The 24,375-nt window shown below is 50.8% G+C and overlaps 1 protein-coding gene across 1 annotated transcript in view; it reads right to left on the reverse strand.

Annotated features, from left to right (window-relative positions):
• Scpep1 (serine carboxypeptidase 1) overlaps window positions 1–23,597 on the reverse strand; it is a 25,742-nt gene extending 2,145 nt beyond the window's left edge. The window contains exons 1-12 of the mRNA XM_004645278.2: window positions 23,474–23,597; window positions 21,022–21,170; window positions 17,150–17,239; window positions 15,525–15,680; window positions 15,013–15,087; window positions 13,921–13,993; window positions 9,575–9,612; window positions 8,809–8,937; window positions 8,272–8,365; window positions 6,999–7,112; window positions 4,243–4,380; window positions 2,860–3,023 (exon numbers count right to left, since the gene is read on the reverse strand). Coding sequence (XP_004645335.1) covers window positions 2,860–3,023; window positions 4,243–4,380; window positions 6,999–7,112; window positions 8,272–8,365; window positions 8,809–8,937; window positions 9,575–9,612; window positions 13,921–13,993; window positions 15,013–15,087; window positions 15,525–15,680; window positions 17,150–17,239; window positions 21,022–21,170; window positions 23,474–23,549 — 1,296 coding nt within the window. The 5' untranslated portion in view covers window positions 23,550–23,597. The remainder of the gene's footprint in view (window positions 1–2,859; window positions 3,024–4,242; window positions 4,381–6,998; window positions 7,113–8,271; window positions 8,366–8,808; window positions 8,938–9,574; window positions 9,613–13,920; window positions 13,994–15,012; window positions 15,088–15,524; window positions 15,681–17,149; window positions 17,240–21,021; window positions 21,171–23,473) is intronic.
• Between the last annotated feature and the right edge of the window lie 778 nt (window positions 23,598–24,375).

Raw genomic sequence — 24,375 nt, forward strand, 5'->3', positions numbered from 1 at the left:
AGTAGCAGTCTCTGAGGGCTATTCAAGCCTGTCCCCAGCTGGGCTCTTTTGTGTATTACCAAGAAAGAGGAAATGGGTCTGAACTCCCACACCAGAGCATGAAGGCAGCTCACGGGGACACTGCTTGGTTCTCAGACTCCCTGTGAACTCCTCCCCAGATTCCCCAGAGCCATAAATAGTGCCTCCTCTTCCCTGGGCCCTGTGTCCTCATCTGTCCTCTCTTCAAAGGGTGGGCTATTTTGGGGGCTGGTGGAATAGCTGAGCAGACTAAGTGCCTACTTAGGCAAACACAGAGATGGGGATTCGATCCCCGGCACCATATACTGCACCAGCCCCGTCCCCTGGTGCACTGAGCTGGCCATGCCCGTAATCCCAGCGCTGCGGAGGCTGAGAACAGGAGGATCACTAGTAGTGAGTAGTGATCACTACCAACTCAGACTTGTAATGATCTTGCTGTCTCAGCCTCCCCAGTTCTGGGATTATAGGTGTGCGCCACCACCCCCAGTCTTGGCGGCCGGCTCCTGTGGTGTCAGGAATCAAACGTCGGGGGTCCCTGTGCTTGCCTAAGCAGGCCTTTACTTTCTTCTTAAAGGAAACTATTATCTCTTCCTACTCCCTGTTCACTCCTGGTCCCCAGGCTTCCCACACACCCACCAAACCTGCCAGTGCACCAAGTGCTCCCAGCATGGGTGTGCGAGAACCAGGGGCCAACATCACAGTCACGGTTTGCGATCCAGTCCTTTATCTGGGTGGGCAGCAGCACCTGATGAGACCAGGCTCTGCCTGCTCTGGGGACATCAGGAAGCCATCATTTCATTGCATCCCAAACAACTGCCAATTCCTCCCCCTGCCTTTCCTTTTCTTTGGGGGGGGGGGCTGGGGGTGGAACCCAGGACCTCAGCCAGGTTAGGCACTGAGCTTTTTAAAAATGTTTTGCCTTAAGACAGGGTCTCAGAAAGGTACACAGGGTGGGCTTTGAGATTTTCTTGCCTCAGTTTCCAGAGTAGCTGGGATTATAGAAGTGGACCACTATACCTAGTGGTTAAATACTTTCTTATTCATTATCAAATCCACTTTTTTTTTTCTCTCTCTTGGGTTACTGTAACAGCCTCACTCTTCAATTCTCTACCCCAGCCTTTCCCTATGTTCCCTGCTGCTAGACTATTACTTCCTAGACAAATTGAGAGCTTCATACCTTTGCTTAAAACCCCTCCACAATGCCACAGTCTGAGCTCCTCAGCATGCTAGACAAAGCCTCCTCACCCAGCCTTCACCTCCCCAGCACCCCTCAACCTCCCTCCCTGAAGGCTCCTTCAGGCTTCATGCATGTGCCGCCCTGGCCACTCCTCTTTCCTTCCCTCACTCCTGCACATCAAGGGTAGTCTGGGGCTTCCACACCCACTAGCCAGGGCTGGGGACACTTCCCTGACCACCCCCATTTTAGCACTGCTCTCCTATGCTATGCAGTCTTTTTGCCTGTCTGTCCTTCTAGACCAGTGATGGGGAACCTTTGAGAGCTTTCAGACATTCCCACATCACGCTGCAGCACGCGTGCCATAGGTTCAACTGCTGCTCTGTGCTGGAGGACAGGATTCACCTTTGTGCTCCCAATACCTGCGCTGCACAATGGTCAGGGGACACCCAGGTGTTTGCCTGAGAAAGCTCCTGGGCCCTTCTGCCTCTTGCTAATGCTTTTTATGGTTTAACTTGAATATCCATTTATTTATTGCAGTGTTTGGACTTGAACCCACAGGCCTCATATATGCTAGGCAAGTGCTCTACCACCAAGCTTCACCCTCAGCCCATGCCACTGGTTCTATTAAGTCCTCTGCAAGTCCACAGGTGGAGGCAGGACTGAGGCCTCCAAAATCTTCCCCAGCTCAAGAAAAACCACCTTATCAACCTATAACTGAAGGGAAAATAGGGCATTCACTTTGCATGTGTTTCAGGACAGTAATGGGGGCATGACTCATTTTGGTGTTCAAGGCCTCTTCTATTTATTATTGATTTTGTTTTTTTGAGACAGTCTCACAGTGTAGTTCAGGTTGGCCTTGAACTCACTTTTGTCACCCAGGCTGGCCTCGAACTCGTGGAAATCCTCCTGTGTCACCCTCCCGAGTGCTGGGATTACAGGTGTGCACCACCATGCCCGGCTCAAAGCTTCTTCTAAACAAATCTGCAGGCCACCACCACTTGGGGACTCTTATGCCATGCTCTGTGACTCAGTTTACAGAGAAATCATCCCTGGTTTTCACTCCCTGCAAATAGCCAGAGAAAGGCAACTTCTCTCTTCTTCCCCCAGGACAAACTGAAGAGGAAAGTACCTTACTGACAAGTTTAAATTCAAAAGGACAGAGAGTTCAGCATTAACTCTCACTGCGGGATTTACTCTTAGAGTGAGTTGATCTTCCAAGCAATGAGGCAATCACACCTGTTGATATCCCTTATCTGAAATGCTGGGACCAGAAGTGTTCTTAGACTTCAGTTTCTCAGATACTGAAATATTTGCACACACATGATGAGAATGTGACCAAAGTGCAACACCACCTCTGCCAACAGGCTCAAGGTCATTTTGCGCAGTCGAAACCCCTGGGTTCCACGTCAAATCATAGGAGGTCAAGTGTACGTGATATCCTGCTGGCGCTCAAGAAGTCATTAATTTGGAGCCATTCTGAAGTTTGGATGTTTGAATCAGAGAGGCTCAACCTGGGGCAGAAGTCTACTAGCGAACGCAAAACACCCCTGAGCCCAAAGGACTCCTAAGACCCATCAAAGCCCTGGGCACACACACAGTAAACTGCCTGTGGCTCTTCACTCAGCATGGCCCTTGGCCTGGAATGAAAGGTGACGCCCTCTCACCATGTGACCTGCGCCTAGAATCCAGAAGAAAGACAGGTTCTTGTAGGACTTGACGAAAGCAGAGGTCTCCGAGGATGTGGAGTTGCTGTACAACGCCTTCCACCTCAGCTGAGTGAATTTGGGCAGCTCTGGCCACTTCAGCCTCCGCAGCCAGGCCTCCTGACCTGGGGAGAAGGAAAAGGAGGGTGGCCCAGCGTGAGCGGCTGCTGAACCAGGAGCTTCCCAAAACGTGTCCTTCAGCTCCTGGTTGAAATTCCCATCGTATTATCCTAAAGTACTTTACAGGATTCCTCAGGCAAAGATTTAGTTTCTCATCTGGTGTGCCTATAAAACAGGAGCGGCAGCAGAAATATTCCAACCACAAGCCACGCTACCCTGGGGACAAACTGTGAAGAGGGAGAAACTGTGTAGTGGTATAAACTGGCTTTATAGTATCTGGATCTAGTTATTTTTGCCACTAACTCTCTCGCTGCCGCCTGTTAGGAGGGGAACCAGGGACTTCTAGAGGCTGATAGGGCAGTCAGGAAGTTAGCAGTGTCAGGGAGGAGGAGGCCAAATGAGGCTCAGCTGGGCAGCGCAAGAAAGAAACTAGCTTTTCTGGGTGCAAGGCGCAGAACACTCACGCCTGCTGGCGCTACGAGAACAGGAGCGCTGCACCTGCCAAAGCCTGAGCCCCGCTGTTCCCACAGCTCCTGAGGATGTCCCCAGGCCTCCACCAGGCCCTGCTGACATCACAGCAAGCTCGTGGACCGCATGAGACTGAGACCTCTGAAACTATGAGCCAAAACAAACTTCCTCTCCTTTAAGCTATGAATGTCAGGTATTTTGTTCTAGCAACAGGAAAGTGACTAATACAGGGCCGGCAAATGGCTCAGCGGATTAAAGCACCTGCAAGCAGGGGTGGAGGGGTTGATTACAAGCCCTGCTGTGCTGGTCCCACCCCAGGGGGTGCTGAGACAGCAATTGAGACTGGGTGTGGTGGCATGCGCCTGTAATCCCAGCTCTTCGGAGGCTGTAAACAGGAGGATCATTATGAGTCCAATCAAGTAGTGAGACCCTGGACATCCTATAGACCCGTTCCTTTAAAAAAAAAAAAAAAGTTTTCCCTGCAGTTAAATAGCCAGAAAATTTCTGTAGTGGGGGCAGGCACTGCGCTTTAATCATAATCTAAGGAGCTTCAGGTTCTGAGGAACCAGATTCCTCACATCCTAGAAAGGCTCAGGCTCCTAGGAGGGATCACAGCTGTGCTCAGCTTCCCTCTTGCAGAACAGCCATGGTCTTCAAGCAGCAAAAGCTGACTTTCCTCCTGGCAGCAGGGTCGTCAATGTCAGCGCAGACATATCTGGCGCAGGTTCCCACCCCTGGTGTAGAGTCGGTGCCTACCCATGGTGTCCACAATGAGATCCAGTTGTCCGTTGTACACGGTCACATTTATCCCAGCTTCCAGCAACTCATCCACGATGTTGACAACTGGCTTCATGAAGTCCTCTTCCATATTCATGAAGACGAAAGAAGACTGGGCTACACAGGGCAGGACAGAGGTAGCAGCTTAGAATGTGCCAGAATAAGAGGTGCTTTGCAGCCCAAGCATCCTGCGCCCCGGCACCTAGAAGTCAGCCCCGTGAGCAGGCAGGAGCTTCACAGACAGTGAATGACCCACGCCTCAGCTAGCTGGGTGGAAGGGAAGCACCATTACTTCCGGTACTTGGGATGGCGGGTGTAATGACTGATACACTGTGTCAGCTTGAGAAGTTCAGAAGCTTCCCCAAGTGACTCAACATTCCACTCCTAGGGTGAGAGGACAGGGCCTAGGGCACAGACCCAGGAGTGGAATGTTATAGTGGTTGATTCATTGTGTCAATTGGAGAAGTTTAAAGGTTTAAGCAACTCAGCAGGGCGTCAGGGTCCTCACTTTGCAAACATCTTCAGCCTCTGCAAGAGCGGGGCCCAGAGGAGGTGTGAGGGCTACTCCCTCCCTAGCGTGGGTAGCCTGCATACAACACAAGGGAGGAAAAGAGCCTTGCTTCCCCCTTTCGGCTCTTGTTGCTTTGGCCGTCTTCTGCAGCCTTGAGCTGTTGTCCCTCTGCCATGTGCCTCTCTGCCTTGGAGCCAGCTGGTTACGGACTGAAACCTCTACAAACTGTGAGCCAAATGAACCTTTCCCTCTCTAACTTTGGTGGTCGGTATATTGCCCCAGCGATGAGAGAAAAATAATTAAGGCAGCAGACTTCATTTTTAATGAGGAACTGAAACCTGGGAGCTAGCAGTCAGCAGGGCGAAGGCCAAGGGCACTCTTTAGGTTCACTCAGGGACTGAACTGTACTCTGGGGCCAAAGTTTTCCTTTTATGCTGGCTAATACCAGGGTCAGCTTCCAAAATCTGAACACGTGGAGCTGCCTTATAAAAAGCCAAGCCAGACTCAAGCCAATTTTGAGCTGGCCCTCAGGAAAGCCACTGAGGCACAGGCAAAAGAAGAGCCAGTCAGTACAGCATTCCTGCTGATTCTTCCCCTCCAATATCATCCCATTAATGACAGCAGTACTATTCGTAGCCACCACTTACTCCCCAGCCATATGGCTAAATAAGCATCCTATGAAGCACTTCCCACTTGTTCTTCATCACTACCTCTAGAAATGAGACATCTCAACTTATAACATGCCTAGGAGAAGGGACACAGCTGCTCAGTGATGAGCGGCAACATGAACTCAGGCCTGGCTGCCTCTCCTTATGTACATTTCACTATAAACTGCAACCAAGAGAGTGGCTAAGAGCAGGTTGTCCTTTCTGAACCACACAAAGATCTGGAGCCCAAGAGGCTTTTCTATATCAGTTGCAAAAATACATTCATCCTGCCCATTCAGCCACCCTTGTTGGGGAAAGGGGGGTCCTTGTAACCCTGGGGCTGGAAAACACCATCAAGAAGGTAAAATGAGCAAGGCGAGCAGAAGGCACGCATTCCCTAAGAGGCTGTCTACACCTGCCCTCCTGTGATTCTGCGCATGCCCAGCGCCATGCGCGCTCCTCATAGCTGTGGGCACCCTCTGCAGCTTCTAACACCACATCCTGCCCTTCTATGTGATCTAGAAGAATGAGGATACCAGGTCTAGGATGAGCCTCTAGTGCCTGCAGCTTGGGACAGGATGGCCCGTGAAGGAAGCAAGGACAAGGGTCAAGTCTTAGCTCCTCAGCATCTGCCAAGAGGCCATCTGAGAAAAGGGGCCGCCTGATCACATAGTCTAGGGGTGTCTTGAACACACACATAAAACACGACATCTGCTCAGATTGTTTGTGGAGTGTTTTCCACCAGAAATTGGAGGATCCTCCTTGTTGAATGTATTCCCACAGGCCTGAATCACTGGTGAGATATGTGTGCCTCCCATTGGGCGGCTTGTACCACTGGTGGGACAAATGGATTGATTGTATCACTTTTTTCTTTTTTAACTAATCAAATTAATAGAAAGCCACCCAAGGACAGTGATGTATGTAGCACCAGTGGTTCAAGCCTCCTTATAGTAGGAAACACTAATGATGGCCCTGTCATGAATGTGTGAAGGCCTCTCTGCTGGACTAAGTGGGAACTTATTCCAGATTTCTGGGTGGCTAAGGTCACTACAGACTCTGGTATTTCCATACTCTGACCTTGAGAGCAGCAGTCCACGGCAAACCACATCCAGCAATAAGACACCTGGGAGCCCAGCAAGAGGGAGCTGGTCAGAACCAGTCCACGCACATGGGTGTGTCTGACTTCCTTCAAAGGACCTCTGGGTGGAAATTAACTTGCTGCTAGCTGTGGTCTTGGACATGACTTATTGGCCTTAAAATTTCAAACTGACAAGGTAAAGAGAAGAGGGTAATGATCCTCATGTTTCCAAACTGGGCTTCAACAATTACTGACTCACAACCAATCATGTGTCATGTCTCTCCCCACCCTCCTCCCTACCAACCCCTGGAACCTGTCCTAGTGTGTTGGTCACTGACCCCAGCCCTGCTTGCCCACTTCGAAAGTGTGGATGGGATACTGCTTGACTCCCAACATACCGTCAGCACCACCAAAGCCCGGTCCACAAATCAAGGGCTCAGGATTTGCACCTCCCTTTTCCCAACTTCACAAAGGACGCTCAATCGGGTTACATAAGTACCTCCCCAGGAGAAATCCTTGGGAATAATTTTGAGCTTCTTTCTGATGGGGCCGTTCATGAGCTGACTCAAGGTGTCCTGGTGCAGGTGTCTCACGTGGCGCTGAGAAAGACGGACTAGAACCAAACCAGCACAAAATGAGTCAAGAGCTTAGGAACAGGATGCCCAGATGCAGTGCAGTAAGAAAGAGGCTTTCACACGGGAAAGTCACCTGATTTCCAGGGGCAGGGGAGGAGGGAGAAGTCAGAATCTGTTAGTATTACATGAGGGGCCACTGGGTCTATCCAAAAGGGACAAGGAAAATCAGCTGAGAGGTAGAATCTGGGGTATCCTGCGGCCTTTATTGGCTTCTTACGGAGGCAAAGCCAGGCATTCTGCATTTGAAGCGAAGCTGGGGTGGCGAAAAGGCCACTAAATTCAACTCTGAATGACAGAAGCCAGATGCAAAAAGCTAACGTAGGCCAGGCATGGTGGTACAGGCCTGCATGTAACTGCAGCTGCTCAAAGCAGCTGGGTAGAACAGGAGAATCATGACTTCAAGGCCAGCCTGGGAAACTTACTAGGATTTTGTTTCAGAATAAAATAAAAAGGGTCAGAGGTGTGAACTCAGTGATAGAGTGCTTGGCTAGCGTGTGCTAGCCCGGTTCAATCCCCAGTTCTGCAAGAAAAAAAAAAAAAAATGACTATCATGTGGTTTCATTTATAAAGACTATTTAGAAGAGGAATAAATGTAAGAAGACGCAGATTAGTGGTTGCCTGGGGCTGGGAAAGGGAAGAGAACTGGCTGGAAATAGACTTGTGGGATCTCAGGGGGATGGCAGAGGTGTCCTAACACTGGATTATGGCGATGACTGTGCGAGTCAGTGAATATGCTAAAAGCAATTGCGTCATACCCTTAAAATGGGTCACTTTTATGCTGTGCAAATTATACATTAAAAAGGCTTTAAAACAGATGGTTTTTTTTTTTTTTCCTTTAATGTATTTAGTACAGGGTCTACAGAGTCTCACTACACAGATCAGATTCACAGTGATCCTCCTGTTTTCAGCCTCCCAAGCGCTGGGATTACAGGTGTGCACCACCACGCCCAGTCTCAGTCTCATCTCAGCAGGCCCTGGGGGGCGGGATCTGGGTGGCACAGCACGCTGGGGGTTGAACCCTGGTCCCCGTGTCTGTCTAAGCAGGTGCTTTAATCCACTGAGCTATCTGACGTGCCACAGATGGGTTTCTTATTGCAGGAGACTAAGGCAGGACTAACGGCATCTAGGTTTACTCACCTACATGGTTGGGCATGAACTCTAGGCTGGATTCCATGGCTGAGTTGGGAGTGCTTTTGGCTAAGATGTTATAGAAGTTCACCCCATCAGCATTCTGAAATACACAAGTACAGTTGGCTGTCTGTTTTCTTTTTCTACCATCAAAGTTGCAAAACAAAAAGGCAGAGAGATTTTCAAGGTTAGCTTTAGCCATGTAAATTTACTCAGACAGGGGCCAGGGAGATGGCTCAGCAGAGTAAGTGCGTGCCTGGCAAGTGCAAAGGCCTGAGTTCAATCCCTGGTTCCAGAAAAAAATAAAAAAAAAAAAAATTTACTCGGACGTAGCTTCGCTTGGTGGCACACACCTGTAATCCCAGCACTTGGAAGGCTGAGGCAGGAGGATCCATGAGAGTTTGAGGCTAGCCTAGGCTACCCAGGGAGTTTAAGGTCAGCATGGATTACATAGTGAGACCTGGAGAGACCCAGGACAGACCCCCAGTCCCCACCCCACAAGCCATAGCCTTTGCACCCACAGGGACACCCAGGCTCCGCCTTTACCTTTTCAATGACCATTTCTGCCTCATTCCATAGCCGGGTGGCCTCCTTGTAGAGCCCACTGTTTACGGCAGCCAGGACCTTTTCGGCAATGGTGGACACCTCAGCCAGACCTGTGTCATCGAGGAGAGACTGGAACGCAAGAACAAAGCGGCCTGCTTTATTCAGAAGCACACATCTGGTACTGCCAGAGCCAGCCATGGGCAGGGAGCTCACACAGCTCGACAGGAAGGAGTACAGTAAAATGTTAAGTGAACCAAGGTGGCAGACACATGGGTGTTCACAGCGACCCCTTAACCCTGGGAAATATCTGAGAATTAATTCTTTCTTTCTTTCTTTCTTTCTTTCTTCCTTTCTTGTACCGGGGAAGGGACTTGGGGCCTTTCATAGTAAGCTACAACGCCAGCCTTTTTATTCCTTACTTTGAGACAGGGCTTGCTAAGTCACTAAGTTACGCGGGCTGGGCTCAAACTTGTGATTACCCTTTTCCAGCCTCACAGACTGCTGGCACTACCAGCAGGCACCACGGGGCCTGGCTGAACATTTTCATAATAAAAAGTTAGCCAATTTGAGAAGGGTGATTGTTACACCTCAAAAATGTAATAAGTGTGCCACCTGCTACACAGGACAGACCAACAGTCCCTCAGGAACAGTGTCAACCATCCAAAGTGACCTGGCTTCCTCCTACCAGGGACAGAAGAGGTCAGGGCCAGAGAGGTCAGCCAGGCTGTTTGTCAGAGGACGTGGAGCTGGGGAGCCACCCACTTACCATGCTGTACAGGTAAGGTCCCCAGGAGAGCACCGAATCTGAAGAAAATCGCATAGGCACAAATTAAATGTGTGCTGGCTGATGCCCAAGAGCTCCCCTCCACAGCCAGACGCCCTAGGGGCTTATGCTCTGAGGCTCTGGAGCCACCACCCTGCACAAGGCAGGCGACAGATCAGCTCGGCTGCTGGCAGTGCTGGCAGTCGGGGCAGGGCGGAGCCTTTCTTCTGCAGCACTGAGGAATGGAATGGCACGCTCCTGACCCCTCTGACCCGGCCCAGCCCAGGCCAGCCAATGTGTCACAGCCAGTGATGCATCCCCAGAGGCAGGCGATGGGTATACAGGGCGAGGCTGGGACCTGCACGCTTCTAGGCTTCCTGACAGCTTGAAATAATTCTCCACCCTCACATCTCTACTTTGTACTCTATTCACTCTGTTTAAGGAAGAAACCTAACAGGTTTGCAACCCCAGTGTCACGGCCATCCTGCCAACCAGCTCAGTTCTACTTCTCTGCCACACTGAGAAGTTCTGAAGGGCCTGGGGGCAGCAAGTGGCTCTAGGAGACGCAAACAGGAGCAAGACAACAGCGAGCTGAGCTGGTTAAGTCCACAGGTACCGTGTCACTAGGTGAGACACACGACACGAGAGGTATGTGGATCAAGTATCAAGGGTTTCGCCAGCAATAGTGCACACACCTGTAATCCTAGCACCTAGGAGGCTGAGGCAGGAGGACTGCCATAAATTCAAGGCCAGCCTTGAATACACAGGAAGTCCCTGTCTCAAAAGCAAAAATAGAAACAAGCAAAAGTATCGAGGGTCTCCAGGTACAAAGCACATCTGAGAACGTCAACAGCTCCCTTGGCCAGGGCTCTGGAAGCATGTGTCAAGTAATCTCAGTTCACAGGATTTTAATGCAGGTATGAGGAAGAATGATTAAATGCTTTGGGGCTACGCACAGTCCGTTCCTTTACTGCAGGACTTCTCAGCCTCAATATAGCTGTGGACCCTGACAAAATAAGGCCAGTGTTCAGGGCTTCCAAAACTCAGGCGAGCAGCGCCCCCCGCGCAGCACTCACAGGACCGCACTCTTCAGAGTGCCCCCTGAGAAATGCAGGCACAGGAGACCTGTGGTCTAGCTGGCATTCAGCTCTCCAGCTGAACCATCAAGCCTATGCCTTCGTTTCGTGAAATACAAAATCACTTGGTGTATTTTTTTGTTTGTTACTTTAAAAAGAAACATACAAAAAAACCCAGGATCTTTTACCCAGCCCGGGCTGGCCTTGAACTCTCTACGTAGACCAGGTCAGCTTTGAACTCAGGATCTTCCTGCCTCAGCCTCGAGAGTGCTGGGATTCCAAGTATGCGCCACCAGAATCATTTGCGGCTCTCCGGCGCATCCCCAGCCCCTGCTTGATCTAGAGCAGGGGTCGGCAAACCTTCTGGAAAGGGGCAGAGAGCAAATAATCTGGATCTGCCTGCCAGCCGCAGGCTCTGCAGCCACGGCTCAGTGCTGTCCTTGCGGCCTCCAAAGGGCCACCGACACTGTACGCGGACAGCACTGCTGCTTGAGGAAGCCTCTGCACCACACGGGGCAGGACTGCGACTGCCAACCCAACGCAGACCTGTTCTGCCCAGTGCAGTCTGCCGCAGTGTCAGAAATGCCCTGTGCCTGGGGGCTCCAAGATGACGGGCAACAGCAGCCCGCATCTGCTGCGCATTTGAAAGGTGGACGGGCGGCGCCTCTGAAAATCTAAAACTGGAATTTGAATTCATCTGCACTTCGCTGGCTGTGTGAGGCTGAAGCACTGAGACTGCCCTGTGTTCTGGGTGACAGCGCAGCCCCAGGCCAGATACGGAGTCTATCTGGGTGGCTTGGCCTCGTGCCCAGCAGGGTCCCTGCCACCAACAATCGTTGATGGAATCAGCAGTACTTCTTCCTCGAAAAACAGTGCTTGAGGACAGGTGGCAATACTTTATCTTTTTAACTTTATAAAGAAAAGAGATTTAGGGTTGGGGAGATAGCTTGGTGGTCTAAGCACCTGCCTGGCAAGCGCATGGACCCAGGTTTGATCCCCGGTACTGAATGCTGTGCCAGCCCCGCCAGGCGTGGTGGTGCATGTCTGTAATCCCAGTGCTAGAGAAGGCGAGACAGGAGGCTCACTATGAGTCCAAGCTGCATAGAGAGACCCTGCACCAAATAAATAAAGACTTTTTTTTTTAAAGAAACAAAGAAAAGAGGTTTAAAGCCAGGTGTTGTAGCACATGCTTATAATCCTAGCACTCGGGAGGCTGAGGCAGGAGGATCACCATGAGTTTGAGCCTAGCCAGGGATACACAGTGAATTCAAGGCCAGGTTGAACAGCATAGTGAGACCCTGTCTCAAATAAAAGATTAGGGAGGCTGATTTGGGCTCACAATTATCTCCATAACTAGAGGCCTAGGTTCTATGATGGTCTTCTTACTAATGGGGTAACACTTAAAAGTTAAGAGCATGCCAGGCATGGTGGCACCACCTGTAATCCCAACACTCAGGAGGCTGAAGCAGGACCATGCCATAAGTTTGAGGCCAGCCTGGGCTATATAGTGAGACCCTGTTTAAAAAAAAAAAAAATCTGGACTGGAAGGTAAGGCGGGTCATGGCAAGGAAAAAAATGGCAGATTCTGGGCAGGATGAACACCACTTACTGAACCGCACAGTGGCACAGCCTGTAAACCCAGCACTTGAGAGGCTGAGGCAGAAGGATTGATGCAAGTTTGAGACCAGCCTGGGCTACAAAGGGAGTTCAAGGCCAGCCCGCACTACGTAGGGAGACCCTGTCTCAGAAAGACAAAAGAACCCCCCTTACGGTGCCATGAGGTGGGCCCTCGTGGTCAGGCAGAAGCTGCAGACCAGTGCTCAGTGCCCAGACTCCACACCTGCTGCCTGGTTTTAATCTCAGCTCTGCTTTAGGGCTGTGCAACTCTAGCAAAGTTGCTTAACCTCTCTTAAGTCTCAGTTTCGTCACCGACACAACTGGTATAATAACAGCATCTCCTATGTGGAGTTTTGTAAGGGCCAGGGGACGTTGCTCAGCGCAGTGTCCCGAGCTATGCTGACTGTGCGAAGGCCCCGCCGGAAGCGTAAGCAGTGCTGTGCTGCGCATCACAGACACTCTTGTCTGTGCTCCAGTGAGGGTGACTGGAGAGGAAAGCCAGACCTCTGCGTGCAGGATGCAGGAGGGCAAGGGGCAGTCATCCCAAGAGCCTCGGAACACCCAAGCCCACTGGGGACCCCGCTCTGTAACCAGCCAAGTCCTTATCTTTTGGGTGAAAAATATTACCTTTTATAAATTATTATTTTCAAAAGTTGAGCTGCAGTCACACATCACAAATTACAAATGCGCCTTTAGATTGCTGTTCACGTCCAGGCGACCACCGCCCAGTGAAGGCGCAGGCGCAGGAGCCGGCAGCCGGGTCCTGCTCGGCTCCCTTGTCCTCTCCTCTAGCCCACTTCCTTTCTGATTTCCAACACTGAAGTTTGGAGGTTTGGTCTTGCCTGTGAAAAGTCACCTTTTGCTAGGTCGGAGCAGCGTTTCTGTACCAGGAATGATGCTTCCTACAGGGGATACCTGGCAACACCCGGAGAGCCTTCTTCTGCCTGTCACCCTGCAGTGGTGCCGTTGATGCCTCACAGCAGAGGCCAGGGTGGCTGCTGACAAACACCCTCCAAGGCACAAGACAGCGCCCTCAACAAGGGCTCCCCCAGATGTCACTGTGCTGAGGCTGTGCCACCCTGGCCATCGGCTCCACCTAGAAGGGTTCTGCTGACGTCTGCAGCCACACCCGACACCTCAGCGCGGCCACCTGCTAGCCGGGCTTCCCACAAGGATGCTCAGTTGTGAAACTCAGACCTACAACTTGCAAGACCAGATGACAACCTTGTCTGGCCTGCAGCATGAGCACTGGAAATGTCACCCCATGTGCCACACTCTCATACCAGCACCGGGTTGGTGGAGTGGACAAGCTGACAGATTTGCCGGGGCTGCGCTAAGCAGCCTGATTTGCATCCTTACTAGGCTGCCTGTTCTGTGTATCAAAGGGGGCATCTCAGCACCTTGCTGAGCCTTTGCAGCGTCTCCAACCGAAAAATTCAATTCCTTTGTTGAGACACACAAATAAAAGAAGTCAGCCCAGTGGAGGGTGCTCTAGAAATGAGTTCTTCCCTTCTTGGGGTCTCCTGGGATGGGCGTGTTCTATGCTGACTTCTCTAAAGACCCAGAAAATTCTGCTGCCTCATACTCTGATCTGGATGATGCAATCCAAAGCCCCAGGAAGTGGGAGGAAAGAAATGCCCCAACATGCATACTTACCAACAGGAGAGATCCAGGAATCGCCCAAAGCAACCCCAGCAAAGTTGCACTTGATGGTTCTTTGCTGAACAGCCTGAAGAGGAGCCAAGAAACACTGTGCTGAGGGTAGACGGGGCTCCACCTTTGCCTCAGCAGAGATAGGCTTTCCATGCTGCCTTGCCTGAGCGTAGACCCCTGCTGCCCTGGCAAGACTCCCTGGGCATCAGCAGATCACAGTCGCCAGCCAGGAGCCAGGGCAGCTCTCTCCTGCTGCTACTGGCAGAGCAGGGAGGCACCGCTTAGCATCCCTCTGCCTTGCTCGTGGGCTACGTGGGTCTGTCCCCCTCACCCTGAGAGCCACGATTCTCCCAAGGGCTTTGGGGCTCCTTGGGAGGCCACTGAAGGTCTAGAGGCATCTGTAAGACTTCTGTAAGGGTGGAGGTGAGGCCTAAGGACAAGCAACTCAGGCCTCTGTGCTTGCTTTTTTTTTTTTTTTTTTTTGAGACAGGTTCTTTCTATGCAGTTCAGGCTGGCCTTGAGCTCACTTTGTAGCCCAGGCTGGTTTCAAACTCGCAATGATTCTCCTGCTTCAGCTTCCCAAGTGCTGGGCTTACAGGTTTGACCCATCACACCCAGCTACTGTGCTTTCTTTCTCTCTTTATTGTTTATTTATTTATTTTTTTTGGAGGCAGGGTCTTGCTATGCAGTAAGACCCTCACTCATGTAGCCCAGGCTGACCTTAAACTCAGAGAAATCCTCTTGCCTCCATTTCTAGAGGGCTGGGATTATATGCATATGCCACTATGTCCAGCTCCTTCTATTTATTTTAAAGTATGCATTGCTAGGTGTGGTGGCACACACTGGTAATCCCAGCACTCTGGGAGGCCGGGGCAGGAAGATCACAAGTATGAGCCCAACCTCAGACGTGCTAGTCAGGCGCTCTGTCTCGGAGCTACTTCCCCAGCCCTGTGACTACTAAGACTTACTACCTCTCTGCATGTACAAGACCCTATTCAAAATATAACCCTTATCAGGTGAATGCCAAAAGAATCATAATCAGATTGCCAAAGGAATCTGTCCAAACCACCACAACAAAGGTATCTTCCCTATTACCTTATAGAGCTCCAGACCAATGCCAGCAGCCATTTTTCCTCCATAGGACTCGGAAAAAATGTAGAATGGAATTGTCTAACAAGAAAAGATATTTACAAAGAATTAAATACTGCAACTTGCCTTTTCACTAACACCAAGTAATTACAAATTTGTGTTGTGTGTAATAGCCATACAGAAGAAGCCTGCTTTCGCGTGTTTCCCCATATGATTAGAACACTGACACCACAGTCACTACTTCATGCTAAAACTTCTCACTATGCAGTTCAGGCTGGTCTTGATCTCATTATGTAGCCCAGGAGAGCCTCAAACTCATGTCAACCCTCTTACATCAGCCTCCCCAGTGCTGCGACTACAGGTATGTGCCATCATGCCCAGCTTAAAGACTATCTTTAAGCAAAGGGCCTTTGCTGAAATCTGCCAGGCAGCAACTGCTGGGACTGCTGCCAGTCCTGAAGAACGTGCTGTAGTTCTTCTCCTCTCCTTTCCTTAGCTGTTCCCCAGTTTCTGCGTACCTGGAATTCTTTGTGGCCATCAAAGAAGGTCTTCAGGAGGACCAGCATGTCCGAAGCCACCGTAGCAAGGTCCTTGGCATAGGCGTCGGTCGTGTTCACATAACTGAAGCCGGTGCCCACCGGGTTATCCACAAACAGGAGGCTGGCGGCCTGGAGCTACATGGCACAGAGCAGAAGGGGCGATCAACCGGCTGCTCGGAGCTCAGCCTCCTACCACAGAGCTCAGCAGTGCAGTGATGAAACCTGTTGTTCAAAGGGATTTTTGAAAAAAGAGACAGGAATGCAAGGTGCAGCCAACACAGGGTGAGGCACACAGGAGAGATGGGCAGGCAGTTGGGGATCAGAGATGCTACACCGGCCCCCTTCACACACAGGGCTGCACTGCTGGCGCAGGCCGTACGGGGCAGGGTCTGCCTGTGAGGGTCCCCCGAGGTCTGAACATCACTCAGGAGTCTGCTTCCAAAAGAATCACTTCCGCCTGGGCCTGGGTTCCCTGTCCAGTGCAGGAGTACACTTAATTCTACTACCTCTTCCAAGGCAGTTGAGTTAAAAATTCTGCATCTGGTCTGGTGCAGTGGTGTACACCTATAATCTCAGTGGTTAGGAGGCTGAAGCCAGGAGATTGGTGCTACCTGAGTTCAGCCTGGGTTCACTGTGAGTTCAGGCCAGCCTGAACTATGCAGTGAATAGCCTGTCTCAAAATAAATAAATAAATAAATAAATCTGCATCTGGAAGGCATATGCATATGCCACTACATCCAGCTCTATTTATTTTAATGTATGCATTTCTGGGTGTTGTGGCATACACTGGTAATCCAGTATTCTGGGAGGCCAGGGCAGGAAGATCACAAATTTGAGCCCAGCCTGGGCCTCAGGCATGCTAGTCACGTGCTCTGTCTTGGAGCTACTTCCCCAGCAATGGAAGAGTCTTGGTATGTTCTTTAGAGGCCAGGAAATCTTAGCCCAGAAAGGGGCCAGGGCTTAACCAGGATCACAAGGTTGGCAGGACCAGGCCTGGCCCCTGGGCCTCCCTCTTCCTTCAGGCTGGTTGTCCAGCTTCACTGCCCTCACATCCGGGAAGCTTGGGGGCCAGCTAGCGGAGCCCTCTGCTACTGTTACCAAAGGAACGTTTTAGGCCAAGATGAGAGGAAGGCACAAAAACAGACTGAACAGGTTAGCTCCTGAGGAGAAGGAGCTGGAGCAGAGCCAGGAACATCCCTGGTGACAGCTATTGCTGGAGAAGCAAGTAAGGGTGCACAGCAAAAGTGGTGGTGGCCTGGAGGAGCATCGACTCAGGTTTGTGGTTTTGTGCACCTGGGTGCAGAGGCTGAGCAGGGCCCACAGGTAAGCTTAGCAAGGAAGTAAAATGAGAAGGGTGAGGCTGCAGAGAAGGACAGCGCTCTGGATATCCGGCCAGAGCAGGTTTGTGGGGGCAGGTGGATAAGCTGTCCCGAGACATGGAGAAGCCTGAGTAGACAAGACAGGGGCCCAAAGCCTCAGGAAAGGTGAGTGGGATGGGTTGCCAGATTTGTGGCCCCACCCCCGCTGGGCAAGACCAGGTGGGCCTGGCCTGAGAGGCTCCTGGGCAGGTGCAATGGGGGGCGGGAGGAGGACCCTAATGATACCCAGGCGGTTTTTCGTGGTTTCAGGCCACTGTCGAGCGGTCCAATTTCCTCAAAGTTTCCAAATCCAGTGCTGGAACCGCCTGGACCGCCCTGCACAAGAGAAAAAGAAAATGAGACAAAACTAAGAGAAAATGTAGTCAAATGTTATTTGCTACAAGGATGGACATAGTCACTAGAAATGACTTATGATTCAGGGACAGCTCGGTCACCCTGCATAAAAGTCCCAACCTGTCTGGTGACCAGCAGTGTCTATACCCACCAGGTTCCCCTGGCAGCTGCTGAAGGCCTTCTCTTTGAAAGGACTGAGGGGGGCTGAGACCCTTCCAGGAACCTTCTAGCCTCCTGATTCTGTGCCTCAGGCTCGGCCTGATGCAGGCCTGCAGACTTTCAGTGCTAGAAGAGACCTGCAGAAACATCTCACCCAAACCCTTTTCCTGAAAGGGCAGTAAAGCCTGAGGGGATGTGGCAACTCAGCAATTGGGCATCTACAAAGACTGGACTCTGGGAACCTTTTCTCAGTAAAAATGGGAGACTGTCTCTTCTGAACCCCTGTGGATCAACAAAGGGACCCATATGTAACACAGTAAATGTGCAAGGCCCAGGCAGGAGCACCCCGAACTGTAGACATCAAGGAACAGGGAAGAGACAGGGTTCTGGACTTAACCAAGGTGCCGCAGACCCCAAAGCATGACAGAAAGATGTTCTATGGCTCTGACTGGATGGGCTGTGGGGAGAGAAAGGATGAGCTCAAACAAGACAGGCAGGAGGGATGGACCATCTGCCTGTCATGGGAGGAATCTCTTCAGGAGACAGATGGGCAGAGGAGTTTCTCTGGCAAAATGGAAGGAGCTAGCTGACCAACAGGAAGAGGCAATGAGGACAGCATTACCAGCCGGGATGAACATAGAGTCCTTGGGCCTAGAAGAAAATTACCGGGGCTCTCGGTGCACAACAGGATGAGCAGGAAAGGGAGAGAAGGAATGACGAAAGGAAATAATCACTCCCGCACGATAGAAGCCAGGACAATTTGCCTAGGGAAATCTAAAGCAAAGAAAATGACAGACTGATGAAGGCGTGGCTAGGGGCGGGCTGGAGGACAGCTAGAGACCCCTGCAGGGAGAGGCCGCCCACACAAAGTTGGGGCCAGATAAAATCAGGCCTTTGTACTTTGTGCTGAAGAGGAGCCTAAGATTCCCTAACACAGGGGCTCAAAGTTCACAAACCAGTTGAGTTGGACGCGGTCATCACAGCCATTTACAGCAACACCAAGGACAGGAAGGGCGCAACTTCACAGCCACAGAGTAGGGAACTGGGTTAGTAAACCACATCTGCAGGATGCATAACAATGCCACCGGAGTCGCAAACCGGTGATCATGAAAGATTATATGGCAACAGTAGAAAACGCTCAGGCAACAAAATGCAATAGGCAATAAATTAAAATCTAGTATATGCCCTCAATGAAAGCCAGGACCTTTTTTTCCTAGTGAACCTAATAGGATCAGCAGGATCAAAGCAAAAGGGAAACTGAGACTCTGAAGCGGCTGGTGTGGGAGAAACACCACTCTTCAGGCTGCTTCAGGGAAGCAAGGGTGGTGGCAGGCAACCCTCTGTCTCCTTCTCCCCCTGGCAAAGATAAACTGTCAGGAGTAAGCTTCTGTTCTGTTTAAAAAAAAAAAAAAAAAAAAAAAAATTGCAAAATCTTTTATCCAGAACCTTGGGAGGAGTTATTACTTGGGCCCAGGGCTCCCCGAACTCAGGAAGATGGTAAATGTGTCAGTGGACCAAATGAAACACTTTGAAAGTCTGCCCCAAACAGCTTGCTACCCATTTACTTCAATTCAGTATGACCTCAGTTCTCAAAGATTCCCCACCCCATCCAGCCGTGGGTGCCTGAGCCCTTGGCAGGCTGCTAAAATGCATCTCCTAATTGTTTCTTTCCTAATCATTTCTTTTTCTTCTACCTTTGTGCCTCTGGGGAAAGAGAAAAGAGCAATTTTGTGTCTTAGTTGCTCAGCTTCACAGAATATCTCAGGCCAAAGGTTTACCTAATAGCAGGTCACAAACTAGATGACCTCCTGGGCCATGCAGAGGCCAGTAACCAGCAGGGAGACTCAGGTGGGAGTAGAGGCTCCATGTCCCCAGAGCCCTTGTCCTCTCTGAGAGGAGGACACTGCACCATGCAGCTTTGAGGACATTGCAGTTAGGTTACAAGGTGCTTGATCTCCTAATTTTTGGTAAGAGCAACAAAATGTCCTGGTTTTAAAACACAGTGATAGGGGCCAGCAAGATAGCTCAGCAGTCTAAAACGCCTGTGCAGGCAAGCTTAGGCAAGCATGTAGGTACCTTGGCAGTGTGCAGGGACCTTGGTTTGATCCCCAGCACCATATGCCATGCCAGCCCTGCCCTCAGGGTGGGCTGAGCTGGCAAAAAAAAAAAAAAAAAAATTCATAACACAGGGAACTAATTCAGTTTAAATGATGCCACAGTGAACCAAAGAATCACAATTTCTGAAATTCAGTGTTTTTTCAAATTGTTCTCTGGAAAGCCAGGAAAATACCCAGTGGGCAGCCAGGGACCAAGAGGAGGTCACACACATAGGACACGGGACCCTGACCTGCCCTGGCCCTAGCACTTTGGCTTTGCTCTGCAGGAGATGCCAAATGTAAGATTTCACTGAACGTGAAGAAACAGTCCTGCTCAGGAACAATACTTTTGAAAACCACCAAAATCCCCCCAATTTAGAAAATGAAAGCCCAGAGAAGGGAAGTGTGTCACCCGGCTGACAGTGGCTGAACTGGCTCTGAAGACCCATGTCTCCCTCCTGCCCAGCAGGCCTTGGCTCAGCAGCCCCACCCATCTCTCCCCCACACAGCTTCGCTGCAGCTCCTCTCCACAGTTGGACCAGGGCTGACACTGTGGGCTACCGGAGCATTTTCCTGCCCAAGTCCTGAGAGCCAGTCCCCCCTGAGAGAGCCATGTGAAGATCTTATGAGAGAAAATCTATCTACACTCTAGCTCAGCAGGAAGTCCTCAGCGGGGCTGGGAGGTAAAAGCCAGGGCTGCGCCCAGAAGCTGAGTACCAGGGTGGGTGCTTATTAGGAGCCCCTTGGAGCCCCGCTGGGCTCTGCCCACATCTTCCTCTTCCTCTACCCTTCCCTGGGGTTGGTGGCCAGTGCCTACAGCCCCAGACAGATGTTTCAGAAATGCAGGCAGGATCCCTGCCTGTGCCTACAGCTGGCTCACAGAGTTCAGTGTGAAAAGCAAACCTACGGCCTAGGGATACAGCCCCGCCACATAGCGCCTGTCTGGCAAGCACAAAGACATGAGTTTGATTCCCAGTACCAAAAAAAAAAGCAAACTCAGGGAGAAGGCTGGAGCCTCACATTCATACTAACATAAAACGCCAGTAGAAGATCTATCCAGAGATGAGCCTTGTGGGGCAAGACCTTCCAGTCCAAGGCAGGACTCTGGAAGGGGTGCTGAGGGGCCTCAGTCTTTGCTTTGGAACTTTTCCAAACAGTTTCTATCAGAGTCAAGTGTGTTACTGGCAGCTTCAGTTAAGTTTCCTGCAACTCCACATGAAAAGGCCCAGGTCACGGGGCTGGAGAGATAGCTCAGTAGAGTAAGTGCTTCCCTGGCAAGCGCAAGGGCCTGAGTTCAATCCCCGGTTCCACCAAAAAAAGAAAAGACAAGACCCAGGCCAAAGGCTAGCTAGGTCCCCTTTCCCCTGTAACTTAGTAGGTTGGCCGCATCCCAGCCTCCGCCTCCCTTAGAGGGATGCAGTCAGCCCCCCAGCGCTGAGCTGTGAACAAGCCAAGAGGCACAAGCAGCAGGTGTGGGTCCCTACTTGAGGGCAGGACAGAGGTCTTTACCTGCAGCCACATGACCAGGGGCAGTTCCGAGAAGTTCTTGCAAGGGTTGGTGGCATAGTAGAGCCACCAGAACATGTGGGCATCTTCTCGGACAGTGACATAATCCCATACTTCCTTGCCCTCTTCTGCCCACCAGCCAACGGCAGCTCCTGAAATGGAAGTTCACCATCATTTTCCTGGGGAAGCTCTGACACCCACGTGAATTCCAGGCCTCAGAGAGACGGCCATGTAACCTACTGATTAATATTTCATATTCTGGGCCATTTGCCTGTTCCAATATATTGTGGAGATAAAGAAAAAAGAACCTTAGTCATGAAAAAGAAGCCAGATGGAATAGTGTTGTAGAAAGCCGGGGTTTCTACACTTTCCTCTGAGCCTTTCTGTAATTTTTTATTTATTTATTTTTTATACAGGGTCTCACTACACAGCTTGAACTCATAGTGATTCTTCTGTCTCAGCCTTCCCAGTGCTGGGATTACAGGTGTGCACCACCATGCCTGGTGTCAGGGGCAGCATGACACACAGGGGATTCCAGGGCTGGCACAGCATGTGGTACCAGGGATCGAACCCGGGTCCTTACACTTGCCAGGCAGGCATTTAGCCTGCCAAGCTATCTCCCCAGCCCTCTGTAATGTTTTTGTTGTTCTGGCTTTTGCAGTGCTGTGGATCAAACCCCAAGGCCTCGCACAGATAGAGCAAGGGCACGACAACATTTCCAACTCAATGACTTTTTTTAAAATTGGATCAACAGCTCCATGTATTGTAAAACATGTATTGGAAAAGGTCAGGTTAACTATTTTTTATTTGTCTGAGGCAAGGTCTTGGTAAGTAGCCCACACTGGATTTGAACTTAAAATCCTCCTACCTCAGCCTCTGAAATTCTAGGATCACAGAGTACCATGTACCTCCACACCCAGCTCAGGTTAAGTACATCTTCTATGTCACCTTTTCCTGAAGTAACAACATTCAAATTGCAGTATAATTTTTCTCAAAAGCCACTGGTTGACCTTTTTTTTTTCCATACCAGGGATTGAACTCAGGACCTTGTGCTTGCCAGGCAGGTGTTTCAGCCGCTGAACTATCTTGTTGGCAGACTTTGTTTTTTCAAAGGTAATGTTAAAAGATGATAGGCAAAAAAAAAAAAAAAAAAAAAAAAAAAAAAGATAGGCAAGGGGCCAGGGAGATAGCTCAGTAGAATAAGTGCTTGCCTGGCAAGCACAAGGGCCTGAGTTCAATCCCCAGTTCCACCAAAAAAACAAAAAAAAAAAAAAAAAAAACCACACATGATAGGCAAGAGTGGGGTGCAGTGGAGTGTGTCTGTGATCCCAGCATTCAGGAGGCTGAGGCCATGAGTTCAAGGTGAGCCTGGGCAACAATAGTGAGTTAAATAAAGGCCAGTGTGAACTACAGAGGGAGGACCTGATTAAAAAAAAAAGATGATAGGCTAAGTGTGGTGGCAAATGGTGTAGCCAGCCACACTCAGGGAGGGCTGAGGCAGGAGTCCAAGGGTAGCTCTAGGAGACCGTTCAAAAGAAGAGTCAAAAGAAGAGAAAGGATGGTAGGAAGAGGACCTGGTGACTGACTTCTCTGCCTCCTACTTCCTCTTTTCTCAAATTTCAAGCCTTTTCAGCCAGGAAGGGGAAAAAAAAAAGAATAATAAATAAAAGAAAAAGAAACCAGGAAGTGCAACAGAATGGGTAGAAAAATCACACATAGGGCTACAAGACTCTACAAAGTCACATGAGATTACAGTCTCTTTGAAAATGACAGATTAGAAAATCTCCAAAATAAGGGCTGGCAGTGATAGTCTGCGGCAATAATTCCAGCACTGGGGAAGCTGAGGCAGGAGCATCTCTATGAGTCCCTGGCCAGCGTGGGCTACACAGTGAGTTCAAAGCCAGCCTGAACTGCACAGCAAGACCCTGTCTCAAAACACAAAAACAACAACAACAAAAGAAACTGTCACACAAGGCTCACGCCGATCAGCCCTCTTAATCTAAACCCTGGGCCCACTGTTCAAATGTGGGGGGCAGCTGCCTTTACACGTCCCGGGCACAGTGGAGGGCCAGGCGACCCCACTGTCCTCCCGAGAACTGCCGAGCACCCTGGCGCGGCTCCGAGGCCAGCGCGGGGCTCCGCGAGCGCTCGGCTCTGGGCTCAGGCCAGGAGCCAGCCTGCGGGCTGGGCGGAACGCTCGCTCAGCGGTCTCCCCGAGTCGTACTTTTTCTGTGTGTTTTTGAGGCAGGGCCTCTGGCTATGTGGTCCAGGTTGGCACTTGGATTAAAAAAAAAAAAAAAAAAAAAAAGTGAGGTCAAAACCAACAGGGATTAAGGGAGGTAAAAACCATGCAAAGAAATTTGTATTTAAAAAGCATAGAGCCACTAACAAAATTTCACCCTCCAGAAGGCAGAAGGAGGCACCGGCCGTTGGTGCGCCTTCTGCCAGAACATACCCGTGCCGAGGCCCAGGAGGAGCGGGAAGAGCAGCAGCCACCGCAGCCCCGGACAGCTCCGCGGCACCAGCTCCATGACGAATACCGCGCGGCGGCCACCGCCACAGACTGGAGCCGGGTCCGTCACGTGACGGCGGGCCGTGGGCGGGGCTTTGCTGGTGGGTGGGGCCTTGGGCCGGCGGGGCCTAGGGGCGTATGTGAGCAGGCAGGGGAGCCTTGGGATGGGGCGGAGCCGGGACTGTCAGGGGCGGGTCAGGGGCGTGGCCTTTGCAGGTGGGCGGTGCCTTGTGGCCGGGCCAGGGGCGGGGCGTACGGGGGCCGGAGGCTTGCTGCGTCCAGGGTGCCCTCTGCGGGTGAGGGAGACCAGGATCTCTGTGAGGGAGCTGGGCCATTCACTGACTTGACTACGTCGTTCTCTGCCTTTTCACAGGGGAAATGCATTTCACAGGGCAGGCATTTAATTAAATTTAATTAATTAAATAAAATTATTTTATTAATTAGATTTAATCAATTAGTTTATTGTTTGTTTGTTTTTAGAGACGAGGTTTTGCTTTGTAGTTAGTCCCTGAACTGACCTAATAGCCCAGGTTGGCTTTGAACTCCCAGTAGTCCTCCTGCCTCAGCCTCCCAAGTGCTGGGATTACAGGCATGTGCCATCATACCCTATTAATGTGTTTATTTTACTCCAATTAGGCGACCAGATTAAGAGACTACAGAGAAATAGCCATGGGCCTTGCCTATCTCTGCCTTCTCCAACAAAAAGGACTGGTAGTTTAAAAATTGTTGTGTCTGCCAGGGGAGGTGGTGCACACCTGTAATCCCAGCACTCAGGAGGCTGGAGGAGGAGGACCATCATGAGTTTGAGGCAGTGAGTTCAAGGCCAGCCTGAACTACACAGCAAG

The sequence above is a fragment of the Octodon degus genome, unplaced genomic scaffold (genome assembly GCF_000260255.1).
Source record: "Octodon degus isolate 3935 unplaced genomic scaffold, OctDeg1.0 scaffold00222, whole genome shotgun sequence".
Lineage (NCBI taxonomy): Eukaryota > Metazoa > Chordata > Mammalia > Rodentia > Octodontidae > Octodon > Octodon degus.